An 18,462-nucleotide genomic window follows, 5' to 3' on the forward strand; every position below is an offset into this window, starting at 1 on the left:
CTTACTTGATTTTTCCATAAAGATCAGATTTCTCTCAGAACCAAACCCTCCTCCTTACCCACAGTATGACTACAATTTGAATCAATCCATAGAGCTTCTTGTGTTCTTCCCCAATTATGGCAACAAGGCAGAGTATAAGCTTCATCAATTGGATGTTCATAGACAGTTATGTTTCTATTTACACAAGACCAAAGACTTTAGAAAATCTGACCAATTGTTCATATCCTTTGCGGACAATAAAAGAAGTTGTGCGGTCGCAAAGCTGACTTTATCAAAGTGGCTTTCAGACACTATAAAACATTCTGAGTTGTGTATTCAAAAACTTCCAGGGAAGATTAAAGGGCACTCAACGAGGGCCTTGTCTACCTCTATTGCCTTTCAAGCCAGATTGCCTTTGGATTTGATCTGTGCAGCAGCTACATGGGCTTATCCTGATATCTTTATCACTCATTACAAAGTAGATGCGGCCTCCCGGAACAGGGCATCCTTTGGTTCCACGGTCCTGAAGAGTTTTTTCCAGTGAGCCACCCAAGAATCAGGTGCTGGGGACACTGTCCCAATCAGCAAGAATGAAGACGAGATATGGACAACATAACATAAAGAAGTTATGTACTCACCATAACGTTCCATGTTTGTTGTCCTTGATCTCGCCTTCCTTCTTGCACCCTCCTTCCCCCTTCCTAGAGGATCAAGAGGAATCCCTTATTTTATTGGTTATACTGGCTGGGTTTCCTTTATACCATATCTTTTGGTTAGTCTCAGTCTTACTACTATTACTATTGTGGAGTGGTCACACCTTTATGTGTAGGTGTCATCGAATATGTAAAGTAGAGTATATCTCTTGTCTATTTATATGGTCTAGTGTTGGGTTATCACAAACGAGATCTGGGTAATTACCACTAGGCAGGCTGGGATAGGGGCTAGCTTCGAGCCAGTAAAAGCTCTCAAGCTATAGTATATGGCTGAGTTGGAGCTGAGGATTGGCTCCAAACCCAATCAGCAAGAAGAAAGGCGAGATCAAGGACAACAAACATAGAACGTTATGGTGAGTACATAACTTTTTTTTCTTCCCAAAGGTGGTATGCTGAGGATCACTACACTAAGCGTTATTTTTCAGGAAAGAGTTCTTCCCACTCTGCAGATGTTATCATAATTTAACACTTATCTTTCCATTTCTATCAACATGCTGTCTTTTTTATTTCAGAATGGCAGTACCTTGGTTTACGGTTTTCATTTTTTTTCATTTGAACACCTTTACTGAATGAGTATTTGTTGTAGATGATGTCTGAGGTTTTTGACATCTTCCCTTGATTTTTGTTAATTTCATAATTACTTTGATAAAACAATCATTGTGGTCCTTTTCTTGTTTAAATTAGAAACAGAAATTGTTTGCATTTATAAAGATTGTAAAGATATTTGTTTGCACATACCCCTCCTTCACTCAATTTCAGCTGTAGGTGTTGGCTTTTATAGCAATAACCCACGCCTGGGTGTGGATAATGTGGGATTTACCCACGGTTGACGTGGTTTGGTCCCGAGGCGGCCAAACAAAGACAACCGTGGGTAAATCCTGCATTACCCACACCCAGAAGTGGGTTATTGCTATTATACTATGACATTATTTAAGAAAAGAAACCATTACTTTTCTTAAATAATGGCATTGTATAATGCCTCTTTGCTGCCCTTCCGCAGCTGTCTGGCATCCGCGGCAGTTCTGATGTACTGCGCATGCCTGCGCAGTACATCAGAGCTGTGGCCGAAAGCAAGATCTCAGTTGCTTTTTACTGTTTTGCTATGTTAAATGGGTTTAACATAGCGAGACAGCTTTTAAATAAGCAACGGAGTATGTTAAACCCATTTAACATAGAGAAACAGTAAAAAGCAATGGAGATCTTGCTTTCTCCGTTGCTTTTTTTTTTAAACCTGTCTCGCTATGTTAGATGGGTTTAACATAGCGAGACAGCTTTAAAATAAGCAACGGAGATCTCCGTTGCTCATTTTAAAGCTGTCTCGCTATGTTAAACCTATTTAACATAGCGAGACAGGTTTAAAAAAAAAAAGCAACGGAGAAAGCAAGATCTCCGTTATTACTTACTGTGTCGCTATGTTAAAGGAGTTTAACATAGCGAGACAGCTTTAAAAATAGCAACGGAGATCTCCTCTCCGTTGCTTTTTTTAAACCTGTGTCGCTATGTTAAACTCTTAACATAGCGAGACAGTGTTTTATAAAAACACTTATACTAATGGAAAAAGTCCGGGCGACCAGACCTTTTTCCATTAGTATAAGTCGATTTACAACGTGCACGCTGGCCAATCAGCTTGCACGTTTTGGAATATTAATGGGAGGGTCATGGTATAATCTGTCTTATCCTCTCACTAGTTTTATTGCTTTGAACCATATGGTATAATCAGATACTGTGATGCATTTTAAAGAAAGAAAAAGGCAAAAATGGTATGTGGATGGACTCCCAAATCATTTGCTGGCAGAAAAAGTAGGGATAGTTTCTTAAGTGCTGCTTTTTTGTATGTGATCCTCAGAAGGGGGTGAACTAGAAGAAAGAAAGAGAAAAAGCACTGTGTTGCGAAAAACATGTTTGTGTTGCTGCTGTTAGAAGTTGTAGCAAGTTGTGAGTTTGGAAATATTTCAAAACTGTGCTGTAAAATTCCTACACAAACCACTTTCTTAGCTATTTCTGTAGACATCAGGTCAGTCATTTTATACTTAAAGGAACTATTGACAAAGAAAGCAGTACCTCATGCATGACCCAGTAAGCAATCAATAGGTTGTTGCAACTAGTTTTCTTTAATAGCAAAAATCCAAGGCTGTTTGTTTCCTGTTCTGATTATTAGCCCTGTATGACACATTGCCATTAAATGCAATTCTGGTCATTGCCCCTCTACAGATTTGTTTCCCCTTATTCAGTTAAATGCTTGATTGACAGCGAGGGTGCACAAGTGTGTTTGTGTGTGTATGTATGTGTGTGTGTCTATTTATATATATATATATATATATATATATATATATAATTTATACACACACATACATGTATAGCTTGTGTGTGTATACCCATGTACGTGTACACACACATCCATCAGGCAGACTCGATAAAACGCTTTGACATCAGTGTAGCCCAGAGTCAGGTCTGTTTTTATTTTTGCCTTATGAGCTAACATCATCATGTAGGAGGTTTAGATTTTTATCTTGGAAGTGTTTGCATATGAATTTTATACCCCAAGCAGACTTCAAAGAATTTTTCCTTGGGTAGATGGCAGTTGCTTTAAGGTGTGAGGGGGAAAGAGAGAAGTAACTGGAAACCTGTTGTTTTGGAGTATAATGACTTGACCAATTTAAAAAAAAAATCCCTACAGTACTGTGTCAGAAATGTTGGGTGAACAAATTACTGTATTTAAGGAAATTATTCTTTTGGGCTGGGACACAAAATCTGATTTGCCTAGACATTACGAAGTTTAATGCTGCTGGCTGCCAAAAAAGCAATTTCTAGAAAGTTAGAAATAAAAAAACAAATCAAAATCTAAACCGACTGTAATTGAAGGATTATAATCAAGATAAATAGAAAAGCGAAGGAATAAATTACTTAGAAATGCACAGAATTTGCTGGAACAATACATGCACAGTAATGTTCAAGAGAAGGATGAGTGAAGTTTGAAAGAAGGCAGGAATTTAGCGATTAATGAGAAAGTAGCACTGGGACTCTGTCTCTGATGGATACACCACACCATCCTTGTGGCTCTTGTAAATTGTGTGGTTTCAGTAATGATGCTCCATGTATAATGGTTGCTGGTTACCACATAATTCCATATAGGCGGTAGACGTGATTGCAGTAGTGAGGGTGTAGTGTACCTAGCATCCTGTATGATTTGCGATTCTTTCTGTATGTGGAAAAACTGAACAAAATTTATGCAGAGTAATTTGGGAGCCTATCTACGTTACTAAGAAAAATGGTAAAAGAATCGGTATGAAGAATTAGTTGGCTCTTCAACTCATCTTGGTGTACTGAGTTGTTTATGCATTTTTACAGAACTTTTTCCATATTACAGTAAATGTATTTAAGCAGATGTCCTTCAAGGATGCATCTGCAGTCCTTACAAATGGGTTGTCCTGTCGTCAGGCAGCCCTTCGGTTGGCCGGATTCCAAAGTCTGGGTCTGGCCTCGGCTGGTGTCGCACTTCACCCGACGTCATAGCGGCAGTTCTTCTGGTATAAAGGCATCAGCCGACGCCATTTTCCTCAGTCTTTCTTGCCGCGTGGCACCCGAAGCAGAAGCTGTTTGCAAGTGCCGGTCGGTCAGAACCAGAGATTACTACTACAAGTACCGAAGACTTCTAAAAAGCTAAGTACCCCGTTGGGGACTCTTTCTTGCCTCAGCTGATGTCAGAAAAAGTGAATAACTGTTTAACTTGTGGGAAACAAATACCTCATAAAGATTTCCACTCTTACTGCTTACCTTGTTTAGGCCCAGACCACGACGTAGCAGCTTGTCTAGCCTGTGCTTCTTTCAACCGACGGACGCTTAGACGTCGGTCGGAATTTGCTGAAGAGTTTTTCGGCTCCGATTTTGCTTACATTATGCCGTCGGATACTCCGACTATGCAAATTTCTAAAAAACGCAAGGAAAAGGACCGACACTCGCGGTCCGCGGTTTCGGCTGAAACCGCGGTTAAGCCAACCGCGAGTGTCTCTGTTTCGGCTGAAACCGAGTCCACGGTTCTTCCTTTGGCCGAAAGCTTACCACTTACCGAGGCCTCTTCCAGCCTGGCTGAATCTGCTACTGAAATCCCACCTGCTCTTGCAGGTTCGCAGGATTTATCTGATACTACCCCTTTGGATATTTCTACCCCTGCACGTGGAGCTGCTAGGCCTTCTGCATCCATGTCTATTAAGGCCTTTGCCAGGGCTAAAGCAGCAAAAACTACCAAATCTGTGCCTGCTAAGACCCCCTCTCACAGGCCTAGTTCCAGTTCACAAATGCTTAGTCTAGCAGAGGATCTCATTTCTTTGATCCGGGGATCCCAACCACATCCAGACAGGGCCTCTCACCCACCTCCAGAGAAGAGGACTAGAGTAGAGCCCCCTGAGCCAGTTTCTTCGGATGGCTCCTCTGATGAGTCAGATAATTCAAACCCTCCAGAGGGCCCCTTTTCTCCTTATGAGGACTCTGATGCAGAAGACTCCATTCCTTCTGCCTCTCCGCCTGAGGAATTTTCTTTTGGGGAAACCTTGCATGCTATGAGGGAACAATTTCAGTGGCAGGGCCAGGATTTTTCAGACTCGAGGAAAAGGCTTAGAACCTTTTTGCATTTGCCACAGCATAGGCCTTTAGCCATTCCTCCAGTGCTTACTGTTGTGGATGATGCTTTTAATGATGCTTGTACTGCTCCTGATTCTCTTCCTCCGGCCCCTGCTAAGCCCGATAGGTACTACAGGGTTCCGGACACACATTATCATTTGTATAAGGCCCCTTTTGCAGATCCCGAAACTATCTCCCAGGGACCCAAGGCTGTAGCAGCTTCTTCTACCAAAAACCCCCTCCCCTCTGAAAGGGAATCTAGGGCCTTAGAGAGATGGGGTAAAAAAGTTTATACTTCTGCTACTCTTTCAGCTAGGGCCTTGAACTGTCAATTCCACATGATTCAGTATCAGGAATTTATGTTAGACCAATTGACTAAACTGTCCTCGGATGAAACATTAGACAAAAAATCTGTACAGGAAATGGTACATAACATTCAGCAGGTCAGTAATCATTCCTTAAAATGCGGCTATGATGCACTGGAGGCTTCCTTTAGATCAGCCATGACTGGCACAGTGATCAGAAGACATGCATGGTTGAAAGAGCAGTCCTTACCAGACCATGTTAAATCAAAGCTCTTAGATGCTCCCATGGATAAGCTCAATTTGTTTGGCTCCCCTGCACAGCAGGTGCTGAAGAAGGTGGAAGAGAAAGCAAAATCTGTCCAGACAGTCAAGGATTTCTTGCAGGTCCAGCCTCCAAGGTTTAGCAGGAACTGGCCTTCCAAGAATTGGTCCTTTCCAGACACCTCCAAAGCTCAGAGAGGCAGGAATAGGCGCTCAAGAGGCAGGGGCCAATCCAGAGGTGCCTACGGGGGCCGTCAGTGGCAGGCTAACAACCAGCGAGGTACAGCCACAGATCCAGCCACCACCACTTCCACAGGACAATCACAGTGACTTGGCTCTGGCACCGCCTACCAGGGAACAACTAGAAGCACCCTTAGGCGGGAAGCTAGCCTTATTTTCAGTAAACTGGCATTACATCACAGGAGACAAATGGATTTTACAGACAATAGACCAAGGTTACAGGTTTCACTTCCATACTCTACCAAGGAAGAGAGGAATGCCAAACCTACCTCCAAATCAGAAGACAGAAGCTCTAGAACAAATAACTCACTTACTAAGGATGAGAGCTATAGAAAGGGTACCATCTATGGAACAAGGACAAGGATTTTACTCCAGACTCTTCCTGGTACCAAGAAAAGAAAACCAATGGAGACTTATTCTCGACCTGTCCGCTTTAAACACATACCTCATTGTTCCAAAATTCAAAATGCTGACCCTACAGCAGCTTCTTCCCATGCTGGGCAAGGAGTCTTGGCTGGTAACTCTAGATCTCAAGGAGGCATACCTGCACGTCCCCATACGACCAAATTGCAGAAGATACCTCAGATTTCTTGCAGGATCAGAGCATTATCAATTCTCAGCATTGCCCTTTGGCTTATCTACTGCCCAGAGTATTCACGAAATGCCTGGCATCAGTAATTGCTCATTGCAGGCTTCAGGGAATTCAAATTTATCCTTACCTGGACGACTGCCTGTTACAAGCGGACAACAAAAACAAATTAACAAAAGATTTGGAAAGGGTCATTCATCTACTACAAGCCCTGGGATACACAGTCAATATAAAAAAGTCAAGGCTGATACCATCCCAAAGGATAACCTTCTTGGGTGCAGATTTGGACACATCAAAACAAATGGCATTCCTGACAGTAGAAAAACAGGAGCAACTCCCTTTCTACTTCATGGCATTAACAAAGCAGAACCAGCTAACAGCAAGAAAGGTCCTGCAAGCTCTCGGTTACATGGCATCCTGCATAATACTGATTCCACATGTCAGACTACATATGAGGAAGTTACAGTGGTAACTAAGGAATTTATGGTCTCAGCACAAGCACAGCCTAGAAACCCAGATTCCAATAATTCCATGCCTAAATCAAGAATTCCAATGGTGGGCTCAGGCCTGTCAATCAAACAAGGGACTGCCCTTCCACAGCACTCAACCAAGCCAGACCATCACAACAGACGCCTCAGACCTCGGTTGGGGGGCGCACATGCTGGACAAGTGCATACAAGGCTAATGGACTCAAGACCAGCTGCACCTACACATAAATCAAAAGGAAATGCTGGCAGTAAAACTGGCAATTCAGGCATTCAGACCATTTCTTCGACAGGGTCAACTGCGGATAAGGACGGACAACACCACAGTTATGTGGTACATCAACAAACAGGGAGGCACACATTCGTACCCTCTATGCGGATGGCAATGGACCTCTGGAATGTGGCACTGAGCTTCAACATTCAGCTTCAAGCAATTTTTGTGCCAGGAAAAGAAAATATACTAGCAGACATCCTAAGCAGAACTACCACGGATGCCCACGAATGGATGCTGCATCCAGACATCTTCAAAACCATTACAGGGAAATGGGGACTACCAGAAATAGACTTATTCGCATCCCCACACAATCACCAACTGAAAAAATTCTGCACAAGGACGTACCACCCACTTGCTTGGAAAGTGGACTCCCTACCTTTCAGTTGGAAAAACCTGACAGCATATGCATTCCAACCTCTTCCTTTGATGCACAAGGTGCTATTGAAGATCAAAGAAGAACGTCCAAGGATCATCCTGATAGCTCCAGTTTGGCCAAGGCAACATTGGTACCCATTACTGAGGAGCATGTTTCGGGAACAAATATGGCCTCTGCCCCTAGTTCCCTTGCTGTTCACACAGAACAACTTCAAAACTCTGCATCCAATCCTGAAAACACTGCAGCTGGCTGCCTGGAACATTGCATAAGACCAAATAACCCAGATTTATCTCAAAGGGTTAAAGACATTATCTTGGAGGCTCGCAGACCCTCAACAAGAAAAAATTATTCAGCAAAATGGAAAAGATATCCCATTTGGAGTACTGTAAAAGGAGAGATTGTGTCACTGGTAAACATAGCTAACATCCTGGAATACTTGGCAGAGCTCTTCCACAGCGGCCTGTCCTATTCTTCCATTAAGATTCATGCATCAGCTATTTCAGCAGAATACATCTTGGATCCTCCAGTCTTCTCACATCCTCTGCTCAGGCAGTTTCTGAGAGGGATTAAAAATGTAAAGCCACCTAGGAAGCCACCATTGCCAGCATGGGACTTGAACTTTGTGCTAGAAAAGTTGGCACTCCCTCCTTTCGAGCCAGCAGCAACAGCAGAATTACAGTACTTATCATGGAAAACTGCTTTCCTGCTTGCAATCACTTCAGCAAGAATGGTATCTGAGCTACAGGCATTAATGGCAGTACAGCCCTTCCTGATCTTCCATCAAGATAGAGTGTCCGTGAGAACTAATCCTACCTTTATGCCAAAGGTGGTCTCCAGGGTATCTTTAAATCAAGCTATCCACCTACCTACATTCTTCCCCAACCCACAGAACAGGGGAGAAAGACTGTTGCATACCTTGGATGTACATAGACAATTACGGTACTACCTGGACAGGACCAAGAGCAATAGAAAGACTGACCAGCTACTGGTAGCATATGCGACAGGAATGGAAGGAAAAGCAATTTCAAAACAGACAATCTCTAAGTGGATAGGAAATTGCATTAGATTTTGTTACTCCTACCATGGGAAGAAAACTCCAGAAAACATCAGGCCTCACTCTACAAGGGCTACAGCCACTACCACAGCTTTCTTACGAGGAGTGGCTACCAAAGACATTTTAGAGGCTGCTACTTGGAGCCCCGTGCATACATTTGCTAAGCATTATAATTTACCTTTATACTCCAGATCCCGAGCAGGTTTTGCCACTGCTGTTTTGCAAGGGATCTTAACTACACCATAATCTAATTTCTCCTCCTCCCCCAGTTTGGCTATGGTATTCTACCCATTTGTAAGGACTGCAGATGCATCCTTGAAGGACATAGTACAGTTTTGTACCTACCATAAATGTAGATGTCCGATAGGCATGCATCTGCAGTCAGGATTACCCACCCTCCTTGGCCTCTGTGGTACTCGTAGGGTATTTGCCCATCTTATAGCTAGCTGGGGAATCTATTATGGTGTATTTGTTTGTATATATGTACATACATGCTTATTTTTTGTTTGCTCTCTACTATTTGGAACCATTTGCATTTATCCAAATTTAGCCTTCCTAGAGGGCACCTGGCATCTGGGGCAAGAAACACTGAGGAAAATGGCGTCGGCTGATGCCTTTATACCCGAAGAACTGCCGCTATGACGTCGGGTGAAGTGCGACACCAGCCGAGGCCAGACCCAGACTTTGGAATCCGGCCGACCGAAGGGCTGCCTGACGACAGGACAACCCATTTGTAAGGACTGCAGATGCATGCCTATCGGACATCTACATTTATGGTAGGTACAAAACTGTACTTTCTTTGGTTACTTTTTCACAGAAATTGGTGAAATTCATAACTTATGTAATACATTGCAAAATTGTGTAGGAAACTGAAAATGTGAATTTTTTTTTATGTAGCTCTGTTTTTTACTGATTTGTTACCAATTATTTGTTTTCCTTTCCTACAGTGTATTTTATGTGTTTTACGAACAGTATCTGACCATCATACATGACACAATCTTTCATTTGGGCCTGTCCTTGGTGGCGATATTTGTGGTGACTGCAGTACTACTTGGCTTTGAATTCTGGTCTGCTGTAATGGTCTGCATTACTATTGCAATGATTGTTGTCAATATGTTTGGAGTCATGTGGCTGTGGAGTGTCAGCTTGAATGCTGTCTCACTAGTCAACCTTGTCATGGTAAGTTGCATTGGTGATTTCTGTAAACATTGTTTGGGTGGAAAGAGACCATCCACCATTCAGTTTTTTTTTTAATCTCTAGTAAATCATCACATTTTAAATGGTAACGTGAGTACACATACATTAATAGAAAAGAAAACCAGCATTTCTGTTATCATGCAAAATGCATGTTTTCTTTTCATCACATTTTAAACTGTAATGAGTAAACGTATGTTAACAGAAAACCAACATTTCCATTGTTATTGTCTTGCAGTATACATGTTTTTTTATCAGTTTTAATTCACTCCAGCATTACATAAATTGCTTATTCCTGCCTTCCCATAAACCTTACTCCTCCCATTGAATTTTTTTCTGAATGTATTGCTCTCACAAATTCCGTTTATTTGTTTGAAATTTGTTCTTTCCCTTCTGTAAACATCCCACGTATCCCACCTTCAGTTCTTTTAGCTCCTTAATATTCAGTACTTTAATTAGCATTGGTTTATATCTCTTATTTCCATTTTTTCTAGAAATTGCTTTTTTTCAGACAGTTTTCTTTAATTAGGCCTTACTAGATGCTGTGTCCCAGCTCAAAATTGTAATTTCCCTAGTTAATAACCATTTCTTCCCCCAACATTTCCGTCAAAGTACTCTGCAGGGAATTTATATTCTCAAAAACATATTCTCAATTACTTCACCCTCTCTCTTTTTCCATCACACTTCCATCATATGCTTTTTACCTGAGGAAGAATTTGTTGGTTATCTTTGAGTATAACATGCCTTTGCCAACACTTCCGTGCAAAAATCGTAAACCTTCTGGAATTTGTTGCATAATTGGGAGCCTTGCATTGTTCATTTGTAAATTGCCTTTCCCGTCTCTTTTTCTAATATTTTCTGACCTTGTTTGATTGACTATTAAGAGTTACCATACAGTATATTTCACATGCCCTTTTTAACATCAGCTTCCGTTCTAGACTCAACTGTAAACATTACTAGAGTTTATCTTTCACACAGCACCCTCAACTCCCTTTGTTTGCCTGTACTCTGTTATCAATCCCTGGGAGGGAAGGCAGTGTGTAATCTGCAGACCAAACTTCTACTTAGCGTCATCCTATTTTTTTGTTTTGTTTTGTTTATCTTTTCCCTCCCTAGTTATTTCCTCCAAGTATATTGGTTCTTCCAGTAATTTCTGCCAGCAAATTCAAGGCCATTGTTGCCTATTCCCTATACCTCCTACCTGCAGTCATCCCTATTGGTAAAATTTCCTTTTTCCATTTCCTTGTTGCCTTAGTTCTTGGAATACTTTCTGCTACTTTATAAATATAATATTCTCTGTGATTGTTACTGTCCATAATGACCCGCATCCAGAATCTTACTCTTTCTATTTCATAACACCCCCCCCCCCCATTTCATTATCATTGCTTTCTGCTTTGAATTATAACCACCTGCTTGAATTGTGTATATGAGCCTTAACTGTAGCCATATCCTTTCAAATCAGGTAATCCTGGGGAAAGTACTCTTATTCCATTTAACTCTTTGCCGTCTTCCCCTACTAGATAAATCCCTTCAACTCTTAATTATCATCCATTGCTTCTGCTATGGATTGCCTTGCCACCACAAAACACTTATCCATGTCATTTTGGCATCATCTTTGCCCCCCACTTCCCAAAGCTAGTAAGTCTGACCAACTCATTACTAATTTCAACCACAGAAGCATTATAAAACAAAGTAAATGAATTCCATGCTGCCCTAGCCCTCTACTCTCCAGACATAGCTGTCATAACTGAGACCTGGCTAAAGCACCATGTAAAAGATAAAATTCTAACCAATAGCTATAGCATTGTTAGGCATGATAGATTAAACAAACTGGGTGGAGGCCTTACTATCATGTGTAAAGACTCCCTCAAATTAGTCCAACTAAACTGCACTCCCCCTGACCTTTCCATCGTGGAAATATTAACCACACACCTGGAAATCAGTTCCTACAAAACTATAATAATCATTGCTACCTGCTTTACCCCCAGTAACAACCTATCCATCATATAAAACCTCCTCTGCTGGGCATCTAATAACTTCAATCCAGAAACAATCGTCCTAAGCGACTTCAACCTTGACTGGCTTACATGGTTCTCAGATAACCCCTCCAACTTTATCAACCTCTATAATTTTTCCCAAACCATTAACACCCCCACACATATCAATAAACATTCCAAAAAACAAGCAATACTAGACTAACAAATCCAACCTAGGCTACTAAGCAGGTTGCCTTCCGGATGCTCTTAGCGACCACTCCACAACCTTTCTTTTCAGGAAACTGACTCGCACATCCAACATCATATTCAAACACATCCGCAGCAAAAAATATTCTCCCACTGATATATTTAAATCACTGCTTTACCAATGTGACTGGTCACCTTTAAAATTCCTCCAGTTAGACCTAGCAGTACAATACTTCAACAGCACATTCCTCAATGTATTAAATTCCCTAGCTCCCATAAGGAAAATTTGTACCAAAACCAAACTACCGTGGCTAAAAAAAAGACACCAAACTTCTCCTCAGACAAAGGGATATAAGGCCTTGGCTCTTTGCCAAAATACCAAAAATAGAGACATCCTCTCCAAATATCAGCAGCTAAGAAATCAAGCCAAAAAAAAAAATAACGACAGAAAAATTATACTTCCAAACATGCCAACAAAAACTTTCAGAACCCCCCCCAGAAATTTTGGCAAAGAATTAATCATCTCCTAAGCCCTAGTAAACCCTCAATACCTGTTCCATCCACAAATAATTCTTCAGAATGTACAGCATCTCCGTTCAATTCTCACTTTATCAATTCAATAACCTTCCTCTAACACACCGCTAACAGTATCCACCTCTACTGTAGCTAGCCCTAACTCTTTCCCATTATGCCCATACAAACCAACTAGATGAAAAAGCTCCTAACCAAATTAAAACCCTGTACTCTTGCAGCCGATCAAGTGCCCAATGAATTCCTAAAACTGGCTGGCCATTTCCATCTCCTATCCTGTATCAATACTTATCAACTGCTCCATCTCTGAACAATACATTCCACTCCTATGGAAAATGTCACATATCATTCCCCTACACAAAGGAGGCCCCGCTACAGATTTCACAAGCTATTGACCCATTGCCATTCTCTCTCCCGTAGCCAAAATATTAGAAAAGTGCATGCATTTACCATAAACACCTTGACTTCTTCCTTAAAAACAACCTCTTGTCCAACTCACAACACAGCTTCTGACCAAAACATAGTACCAATACTGTACTTTTCACCAACACATAAATGAACACCAACTTGTGTCATCAGTTTTCCTTGATATGTCCAAAGCTTTTGGTACAGTATCCAACCAAATTCTTCTCGACAAACTAGCTACCTATAACCACAGTAGGGTCTATATCACGAGATTGACATCTTAAAATGTCGACTCTCATTTGTTCGATACGAAAATGTCGAACTCCAACTTTCCCAAATGGCCAAATCACTGATTTCTTTCCAACGGAAAGAAATCTGTTTGCCGTTCTGTTATACCTGCCCTTTCCCTGACTGTAGTGTGGTTTCGGAGTTAGTATATTTAGTTAGGGGGGTGTGGGGGGCACAGCCCTTCACGTTGGGGGGTATGAGGGGCGAAGCCCCCCACTTAAATATGTTTGTTTTTGTGTGGCATTGGTGTTTGGCCAACAGATTTCTTTCCGTTGGAAAAAGAAATCGGTGATTTGGCCGTTCGGGAAAGTTGGAGTTTGTTTCTGTCGAACTGAGAGTCGAGATTTTAAGATGTCGATCTCATGATATAGACTCACCTCAGTATGTCATCCCCGAATTGATTTCACAGCTGTCTTTCCAATTGCCAGCAGTCTACCAAATGGGAAAACAAACTCCCCCCCCCCCCCCCCGCTTCTCCCTATCTCTGTTGGAGTGACCCAAGGATCCATCCTTGGACCTCTCCTCTTCATTATATTTACCAACACCCTCAGTATCTCCACTCAACTAGCCCCTATCATTCAATGTGCAGATTATGCCTCTCTCATCTGCTCTGCCCACTCACCTCAGGAACTACAGGAGAAACGCAAAAAGCTCTCCAAGACATAGAAAACTTCCTGCCCAATCACCAGCTCATACTGAACCCAAAAAAACTAATGGTCTTCAGTACTACAAAAGCTAAAAATAATTTAACCCCTCTCACCATCTACTCCTCTAATGGTACAAAAATTGAACTGTCAATCAAACCTAAGCCTCTAGGTGTAATAATAGACTACTATCTAATGTTTCATAAACACATAGCTATAACAATTAAACAAAAATGTCCATATAAAACTTGGCTCCCTTTATAGGGCCAAACCATACTTAACCAATAATGCCAGACTATCCACTGCCAGATCCCACCTACTATCCACACTCCTTTACTGCTCCCAAATCTTTACCAACCTGCGCAAATCTGACCTGAACAATGTAGAGGCCTGCTACAACAAAACAGCCAAGTTTGCCATTAATGTACCACATAAATTTTGTCACTGTTCTGTCCTTCACCAACTCAACTGGATCGAACTCCTCAACCTATTAACTGTCGACTAAGTAACCATTGCCCACAATATCGTCCATAAACCCAGTAACTGCCCTGCTCTCATTGACCTAGTTCAACCCACCATAAACAATAGGTCCCCTAGATCCTCTGATAAATGAATCCTAAAGATAACAAAGTCCCACAACTACTGTGGAGACTCCCTCTGTTCTAACAAAGCAGCCAAAACCTGGAACTGTTTACCCCAACACATCCTAAAAATCCAGACAGTCACAAATTCACACTACTGTTAAAAGAGCACCTGATTAAATCACTGGTTATCCTCCTGCACAGTTCCCGATTAAGCATAACAGTATATTGTGTCTGACTCCTGCCATACGAACCCTGAAGCATACCTAGATAGATCCTGTCATGAGACAGGAAGCTTTACTTCTCAGTTTGTTTCTGTTCTCCAACCTCCTAACTATGAGACAGCAAGTTTTAGCTTCTCTCTACTACAATAAAAAATTGTTTCAATCATCTTATTAATTTAACTGTATATAAGTTTTGCACAATTACTTCTGTACTTGTACACTATATATGATTCTCTGCTGTATTTTTACACTGTATGTCATAACTGCTGTATTCGCGTACTGTATGTTGTCCACTGTTGTGTTAACTATTTGATGGAGCTTTTCTCCATGGGTCTCCACTGAAAATGGGCTACTGGCCCAGTCGGACATTACTCAGTAAGCAAATGTAATAAATAAAAATAAATAAATTTTGCAATTTATAATTGTGGTTTAAAATTGAAATGGATTTATATGTAGCCAAGTCAGAAGAGTAATTTCTGCTTTAGGGTAATGCCTTCTCCACAGCTTTCTGCGAAGTTGCTGGTACTGAACTTTTTTTTTAAATATTGCTAACTGAAACCTTTCAGATTTGTACCTCTTTCTTCCCTCTTAACTTCCAAATGCCCACAGGAATGCAATGCGTTCCTGAAGATCTCCCTGTTGGTTGTGTATTACCATTTTTATCTTCTTTTCTTATCTTATTTATTAATTGTTGAGCCTAATCTTCCTTTAACCTTGGCATAATTAAGTCATCCATAAATAGTTCCATGTTTGCCTTTTCTTAGTTTCTCAATTCCTCTGCTGTATACAGTTTTTCATAAAATTTCCAAAAAAAGATCTAATACCTCCATAGGATCTCTCGTTATTTTTCTTGTCACAGGCCATCTGTTTGTTGAAAACCCCTTACACTTTCTATTGCCCAAGTTGTTGAGCTAAATGTTTGGTATTCTGGAGTTATTTAAAAAAAACACAAATTTCTTAACGTCAGTCTTTCTAAACTTCAGCATATTATCCAAGTACTCTCTTATTTTCCCTTTAACACTCTGCAGTTGCCCCTCCCTTTGATCTGTGAGATTCCCTTTTTGCAGTACTTCAACATTTACCAACTCCTCTAAATAATTCATGTTGCTGCTTTCCCATATCTTTCTCTATTTTTGTGTCTGTTATTTTTGCAATGTTTTTCAACTTCATTTTATCCCATTTATTAGCTTTCCCTGTTGAAGAAGTTTCTATCTTCCGTAGTAGCTCTTGAATCATTTCCACTACCCATGACTAGGTTCTTCTGTTTTTAACATATAAGTAGGGAAGTGCGAGTATCTAATTTTTACTTCATTGCCTTCATTTTTATTTTTGCTTATATGGTACATGATCTGAAGTAGTTATTGGATGAGTCTCAAAGCTTTAAATTAAATACCTGTGCTGTTGTGAAATATAATTTCTGTCCAGTGTAGTCCACTTATTGTTCCTTGGGGAAGATGTCAGTACTGAGTTCCTGCTACTGAATTCATATCTTCATGTCAAGTATTCTATTCTTCTTCAGAAATCTATCCTCTTGTATTTCCCTTCTAGGTCTTTCTGATACATTCTCACCTTTGCAGATTGGGTTCTCATCCCCACCAATAAGTAATGTTTAATACTAAAAACTTAATCTGTCCTCAAATTTTCATAAACTCTATTATAGTTTTAAGTGGAATGTAAGTACACATCAATATAATCCTCTTCCCCAGCCAGTTAACACTGTACTACTAGACATATACCGTTATTGTGTTTTTTCTCTTCTGTCACTATTGGAGCCTCTCTAGCAGTCATTATTATTACTTCTTCCCCTTCCCTTTGTCCCTGATATTCTGCTGAATGTCCACCATGACACCCTTTCTCTGTCAAGTTCACATGCTCCTTTCTACCCATATGTATCTGTTTCTGTTTACACTCTACATGTCTTAATGTAATTCAGTATCCTTTGTTGTAATTCAGTGCTATTTCTTTTTCTCTACACCTGTAAGATTGTTTATATTCCATATTAATATTGACAGAGTAGCCATTAGAACAAAAAGCTTACTCCCACCTGTTATACATGACAGTTCTTTTGAATTTATATTTCATATTTTAGTTTTCTTGCACAAACTAATGTCTATCAGGTTCTTACGTAGTTGTTTCTTCTCATCTCTTTCTTGAAAGTATGTTACATTTTCTAAAGTTTTTGGTTCAGTAAAAATAATAATAAAAAAAAAAAAAGAATGTTATGTTGTCCTATCTCGCCTTCATTCTTGCTGGTTGGGTTCGGAAACAAGTATCGGTTCCGACTCTGCCTATACTAAAGTTTGAGAGCTACTTCTGGCTTGAGGCAAAAAAACCTATCCCATCATGTTTATGGCGATTACCCAGATCTCGTTTGCTGCTAAACTAAATCGGGTGCTTCCTACTAGGCTCAGGCTAAGTGGAATCTATTTTTGCTAATTATACTGCTATTTTCTTTTTTTTTTCTTGTATAAAGACTGCTGTTGTGGAAATACTGTTTGCTTAGGGTTAGACCGTTGTGGTTAATCTGTTTGTGTTTTGTTTTTGGATTGTGTTGTTGCTGGCCGTCACTTTCGCTAGGCCTTTGGTTATTTGCCTATCCCGTTATACTCTGAAGTAAAATTTTTCTTCTCTCTCTTCAAGAAGCCCGTTTGAGTTAGAGGGCTTGTCCCTTTAGCCCATTTAAATTAGAGGGCTCCCTTTCCTTTTTTTCCCCCCTTTCTCTCAAGGAGTCATTTAAGTTAGAGACTTCTCCTCTGGCTAGAGGAGATTGTCGTTTAAGTTGGAGACTTCTCCTCTAGTTTCCATTTACTTTTGTACGATTGTGTATATATATAAAAAAAATCTAGTCCCCTTTTCCCTACTTCTTGTGTGGTTGTTTATAAAAAGTAGTACTTGATATTTCATAGTAGTAGCCTTTGATAGTGTTTTTTGTCTTTGTTGGTATAATGTCGAAGGATAATAAGGAAACGAAGCAGTCAGGCTTCAAAAAGTGCGATTCTTGTAGCCAAAAAAATGTCCTTGACAGATGGCACACTAGCTGTGTGTGCTGTACATTTACAGGATTCATGCTCAATTTGCCATGCTTTTAGCTCCAGGGTTTTATTGGAGAGAAAATCTAGTTAATAGTCAGGGGATTGTTGAAAGTTCCTTTTCCTGAGACACTGGAAGGCAAACAGAGTTCTCCAAAAGCTTCTCAATCTCCAAAATCAAACAAGTCTCATAAGAGCTTTTTCTTTGGCTCCAGCCGCGGAGCCATAGAAGAAACAGGCTGACACATCTATGGACCCGAAGGCTTTCGGCCCCGAAAAGGCGACTTCGGTTACTCCAGTTATTTTGGAGCCGAGCAAGAGTCAGTCGGAGCCGGTCCCCAGTTCTGGAGCTGGTCTTGTCAGTCTTGCAGTTACCTATTTTACAGTTATTGGCTGGAAGTATCAAGTCCTTGACCCTGTCCTCTCGGTCTTCCCAGAGTCTGCCGGATGACTATGTGGAGCGGGTGGTCAAGAGGCTGTTACGGACACC

At 40.8% G+C, this 18,462-nt stretch overlaps 1 protein-coding gene across 2 annotated transcripts in view; it reads left to right on the forward strand.

Annotated features, from left to right (window-relative positions):
* NPC1 (NPC intracellular cholesterol transporter 1) overlaps window positions 1-18,462 on the forward strand; it is a 1,151,083-nt gene that overhangs the window by 1,012,735 nt on the left and 119,886 nt on the right. For both annotated transcript variants that reach the window (XM_044065361.1, XM_044065360.1), the window contains exon 22: window positions 9,841-10,072. In XM_044065361.1, the coding sequence (XP_043921296.1) occupies window positions 9,841-10,072 (232 nt within the window). The remainder of the gene's footprint in view (window positions 1-9,840; window positions 10,073-18,462) is intronic.

This window comes from Protopterus annectens, chromosome 3.part0, assembly GCF_019279795.1.
Source record: "Protopterus annectens isolate FY-2018-M chromosome 3.part0, PAN1.0, whole genome shotgun sequence".
NCBI lineage: Eukaryota > Metazoa > Chordata > Ceratodontiformes > Protopteridae > Protopterus > Protopterus annectens.